The 5,471-nt window shown below is 58.2% G+C and overlaps 1 protein-coding gene across 1 annotated transcript; it reads left to right on the top strand.

Moving 5' to 3' along the window:
• The first annotated feature begins 2,716 nt into the window (after nucleotides 1-2,716).
• On the top strand, nucleotides 2,717-4,929 carry HTR1B (5-hydroxytryptamine receptor 1B). Its single transcript, XM_029962764.1, has 2 exons — nucleotides 2,717-3,925; nucleotides 4,751-4,929. The coding sequence occupies exon 1, from the start codon at nucleotides 2,730-2,732 to the stop codon at nucleotides 3,861-3,863; it is 1,134 nt and encodes a 377-aa protein (XP_029818624.1). The 5' UTR covers nucleotides 2,717-2,729; the 3' UTR covers nucleotides 3,864-3,925; nucleotides 4,751-4,929.
• Nucleotides 4,930-5,471: the final 542 nt, after the last annotated feature.

The following is a 5,471-nucleotide window of genomic DNA, read 5'->3' on the forward strand; positions in this document are numbered from 1 at the left end:
ATAGCCCTATTTGGGAAGAATGTTGAGCTACAGAGGCTCGAGGGCAGTTGCCAACTTAAGCACAACTAAATTAAGCCAGAAATGTCAAGCAGAAGTGAAAGCAATATCACACTGTATTAGAAACCAGGATTATAAAATCTTTGCCTATCAAAGAGATCAGAAGAATGTAGATAGCTCTTTATTATTATTTTTAATGCAGTAAAGCCTAGAGGCTCCAATCAATTACCAGGCACCCCAAGGAGGTGGTGCCTGCTTGAATACAAGGAGGCACTACAAATAAAAACATGGAAACAGACCAAACACTCTCCAAAGCCCTTTTGGGAAAACAGAAAAGCTTACTGACATTTTATCTTCCTGTCGGCTCAGTGAATGTAGGCAAACCTTGACTGCCACACTTTCATTAATCCTACCTCACTCCTTGAGAAAGTCTAACTAAAGATCTGGAACTGATTATACAAAATCTCAAGAACCATCACTGGTTTTTTGATCTCAGGAGGCTCGTGGGTGCTTAGCACATCCCAAGATCGGGGCACCTTGCCCTGTACTGAAATAGGGAGAGAAGGGGCTGTCTCTGCAGGGCTCTGGCTTTCTATACTACTGTGCAGACCTGGCTCTTCTTCAGTTCAGTGCTTCTCTTTCTACAGTTTCCTCACCCCCTGGGCTACAATGGATTCTCTCCAGCCTCCTTTCGCTGCCTTTCCTTGATCTGCATCCTCTCAGGTGTGCCAGTTCCTCTTGTTCAAGGATGACCAACAGGGCACTGAGGTTTCTCACCCTGCCCATAAGCTGTGTCCCAAGCAGAACACTGCAGTGCCTGTCCCTGTGTGGTGCCGACCATAGCCTAGGAAGAATGGGACCTCAGAGAAACTGTTTGCCTTTCCATGACAGAGGAAACCAGCCGGACGCAGATATCCAAGACAGAAGTGCTGAGAGTTTGCAGGGAGCTTAGGCAGGCAACAGCATATGTGAACAAACATGCCTGCAGACTAAAAAGCCTTGTCTCCACTTTACTGGCTTTGTCGTGGCATCTTTGGGAGATTTAATCGGGCTGGACCATAGACATTTCACCGAGCTTGGAATTACCCTGACCCAGCAAAAAGCAAGCTCGCACTTCCCTTTGTGTGTAAAACTTTTCTGCGGCTGCGGAGAACAAACACTGGCAGGAGCCGTGGGACCTGGACAAACGTGTACTCCCGGTGCTCCTCCTGCCTCCGCCTCCCGACCGCTGAAGAAACCTGCGGGGCACGTCAGGGCTGCTCAACCGCGGGCGTGCCTTTCCAAGCACACCAAGGGAAAAAATATATAAAAAAAATGGAGGGGAGGGGGGCGGGGGATAAGAAAGACAGAGCCCAGAAGGCACGAGATTACTATAAGTGTATAAGTGTAAAGCAGGCGTGTGATGCGGTGGGATGCGCACCCTTACAGCAGCGGAACTCGCCGCGCTGCGCAGCCCCTCGCCCGAAGGGCAGGGCGAGGAAACCGAGCTGATGGCCCGCAACCGTCCTTGGACGCCCCCCGGCCCCTCCCGCAACGCCCAGCCGGGCCCCGAGCGACACTGCCACCCGCCGAGGGACGCGGCGGCGGGCAGTACAGCCCCCGAGAAGCCTGGCATCGCCCAGCCCCGCGGCGTAGAGGGCACGGTGCAAGGTGGGATGGGGACAACCGCAGGACCAAGGGGCACCCGCACATCCGCAGGACCAAGGGGCACCCGCAACACCCAGCGCCATGGCACTCCGAACCGGGATGGAAGAAGAGGGGCTGGCCCCCTGGTGCGGCGGGGAGCGTACCCGGGCTCCTCCCGGCGCCTGCAGGGACAGGGGCGGGGGACAGCGGTGGCGGCGGGGTTGCGCGGAGCCGGGGCGGGCCGGCCCCCCCCCGGTCTCGGACGGCTGGTGGGTGCGGGAGCGAGGGCGGAGGAAGGGAGGCGACAGGGCAGCTCTTCGCCTCCGCGGGCAGGCGGGCAGCCACGACCGGCAGCGGCACCCGGTTTGCTCGGTTGGCCGGCGGAGCCGCGCCGCCCGCTATTATAAGAGGCGGCGGGTGCTCGCCTGTTTTCCCTCACACCCCGCCCCTGCCGCGGCTTGCGGCCTGGGCGGAGGCCCGGGGCCCGGCAGCATGGCCCGCGGCGGGGCGCCAATGGGAGGTGGTCTCCCCCTCTGCCTCCCGCGGACCCTCTCCTCCTCCTGCTCGCTCCCGTACCGCCGGTGGCGGCTGCAAATTGCTGGCGCGGGCTGCGTGTGAAGCACCAGCCCGGGCGGGGCGGCTTCCGCTGCTCCTTCGCAGCCCCCGCCCGTTCGCGCCCGCAGCCCGGGGGACGGAGGGCCGCCGCCCGCGGCATGCGGCGCCGCCGCTGGCGCCCGTCGGACACAGGTGTGGAGCGGCGGGCGACGGTCCGGTCTGCGCTTAGGGCCGGCCGGGGCGGGGCCCCAATTGTCTGAGGGCTTCGCCGGAGCCTCCGCGGCAGGCGGCGGGGCGATTGAGCTGGCGGGGCGGAGCGGGCGCGCCTGGCCCCCGGTTTTGCCCTTGCTCCCTCACCGTGGGGTGAGGCTCCGCGAAGCCCGTGCGGTGCTTCCCGGCAAGGGCGGGCACAGCGGGCGGGAGGTGGTGCCGGCGCGGGGAGCTGCAGCCCTCCCCGCGGCGCCGACCGGGGTCCTGCGGGGCTAGCGGCCCCGCCGTTGCCGCGCCGAATATCCCGGCCGTTCTGGCGGGGGGCGGCGGCCCGCGGAGGGATGGAGCCGACCGGCCCCTGCCGGGCGCAGCTGGTGTCCGCCAACGACTCTTACCAAAACTGTAGCGCCGAGGAAGTGATCTACCAAGATGCCACCCCCCTCTCCGGGAAGATCGTGCTCGCCGTCGTCCTGGCGCTGCTCACCCTGGCCACGGTGCTCTCCAACGCCTTTGTCATCGCCACGGTCTACCAGACGAGGAAACTCCACACGCCGGCCAACTATCTGATCGCCTCGTTGGCCGTCACCGACCTCCTCGTTTCCATCCTCGTCATGCCTATCAGCACCGTGTACACTGTGACCGGCAAGTGGAAGCTGGGTCAGATAGTCTGCGATATCTGGCTGTCCTCGGACATCACCTGTTGCACGGCGTCCATCCTGCACCTCTGTGTCATCGCCCTGGACCGCTACTGGGCGATCACCGACGCCGTCGAGTACTCCACGAAACGGACTCCCAAGCGGGCAGCGGGCATGATCGCACTGGTATGGATCTTCTCCATCTGCATCTCCATGCCCCCTTTGTTTTGGCGGCAGGCGAAGGCTGAGGAGGTCTCTCACTGTGTGGTGAACACAGACCACGTCCTCTACACCGTATACTCCACGGTAGGAGCCTTCTACTTCCCCACTCTGCTTCTGATAGCCCTTTACGGGAGGATCTACGTGGAAGCCAGGTCGCGGATTTTGAAGCAGACGCCAAAGAAAGCAGGTAAAAGACTAACGCGGGCTCAGTTAATCACGGACTCTCCGGGCTCGACCTCCTCCGTCACGTCCATAAACTCCAAGGCTCCCGAGGGATCCAGCGAAACGGGCTCCCCCGTGTACATGAACCAGGTGAAGGTGAAGGTCTCGGATGCCCTGCTGGAGAAAAAGAAGCTGACGGCCGCTAGAGAGCGGAAAGCTACAAAGACTTTAGGGATTATTTTAGGAGCCTTTATCGTCTGTTGGCTGCCTTTTTTCATCATCAGCCTGGTATTGCCTATTTGCAAGGACGCTTGCTGGTTCCACATGGCCATCTTTGACTTTTTCACGTGGCTTGGATATCTCAACTCCCTCATCAACCCCGTCATCTATACTATGTCTAACGAAGACTTCAAACAAGCTTTTCACAAACTCATACGTTTCCGATACACAGGTTGAGATGTTGAATGCGATGTGTTCTCCGGGGCAGCCCCCATGCACGCCCGCGCCCGGCGCCACAGGTAGGTCCGCGCTCCGCCGCCTCCTCCCTGGAGAGCCGCGGTGCTCGGGACGGGAAGAGCTGGGGGGGCGGGAAGGGGGAGAGAGGGGTTGCGACCCCCAAATAGCTGGTGTTCAGACCCTTTGCTAGTGGCGGCGAGCAGCGGGGATGCTGCACGCTCCTGACATTTCACTGTGTGTGTGTGTGTGTCGTGTGTGCCCCCCGCCCCCCAGCTCGTAGGGAGTGACTCAACGACAATCTGCTTTTTACTCCACCTATTAAACCAGTCTGCCGCCATTTCGCATGCCAATGCCCACGTTTGGGCCAATTAGTGCTAAACGGTACTTGCTTTTCGAGCCCCCGGCAGCCGAGCTCCCTGGAGAGCGCCGGGGCCGGGCCGGTCCCCGCGGCGTCGCTCCCGGTGCCGCCTCCCGGGCCGATGGGCAGCTGGGGGTGCAGCCCCCTTGGCAAACAGTCGTGCAGCCCCGGTGCCCGCGGCGTGTCGCTTTTTGGGTTTTTGGTTTTTTTGCGAGGACAGGCCCCAGATGAAGGCTAGTGGCGAAGTCGAGCCCTACTTCTTTCCGGCCTCCTCACGGCTCCGTCTGCTCCTGCGGGAGCGGAGCCGGCCGCGAGCAGGCGTCCCGAGGGGAAAGCTGCCCCTGAGCCTCCGTGACACCCGTCACCTCGGTGTGTCTCTTCACACGCGGAGGGGCTCTGCCTTTCCGCGCCTCGGACAGCAGTGGCTGCCAGCTCATCGCTAAACTGGGCGCCAGGTTCTGCAGAATGCATACATGCCGTTATTGTGATACTTTAATAATTCTGCCAATCTTTTGCTTTTTGTCTGCAGAATCAAGTTGCTATTGTAAAGACCCACTGCTTGAAACTTCCCCAAGCCCAGTTGCCAGACTCATGATGCTGCAAAAACGTCAATACATACTGCCACCAAACTGCTCAGCTCTGCGTTTCAGTGTAATGACTCTGGCAGAGATGCTGTTCCAATAGGCACGCAGATCAGTTGCAAAAAAAGAGGGCAGCCTCGAATCAAGGTTTATAATTCATCTGGAATGAAGAAAAAAGTTTGAGAGTAAACTCCATTTATTTTGCAGGCTTAACTTCTTAATTTGTTCTCCAACCGGTTGTAGGGGTGTGCACAAGAGCACAGTTGTCTCTGTCCGTGTTGGTAGCGTAGTTGTACTTCTGCACATCTGTAATTTCTTTCAGTGGAAAGAGTTGCTTCCTTCACTTAGGAGGCCAAAAGGAGAAAAAAGCAGCTTTTAAGATAGGAGCGTCGCAGTAAATTCTGTAAATGACTCCTTTAGCTGAACATGTGTGAGAAGTGACAGTGTGCAAAAGTTATATTTGTATTTCAAAACAATAGCAAATGCTCTAGAAACAAAAGTTGTAGACCTCTTCAATTGCACTGCATACCTGTAGTCTGTCCTCATAGTTGACTTTATAAAGTAAATGCTTCTTGATTCTACTCCATTACTCAAGAGCAGAAATCAAGAAGTCCAATGACTTTTTCCATAAATCAGCTGGGAATAGAAGTAGCAGTTTGATGTTGTAAC

Source organism: Manacus vitellinus, unplaced genomic scaffold (assembly GCF_001715985.3).
Source record: "Manacus vitellinus isolate BGI_N305 unplaced genomic scaffold, ASM171598v3 scaffold_4_pilon, whole genome shotgun sequence".
NCBI lineage: Eukaryota > Metazoa > Chordata > Aves > Passeriformes > Pipridae > Manacus > Manacus vitellinus.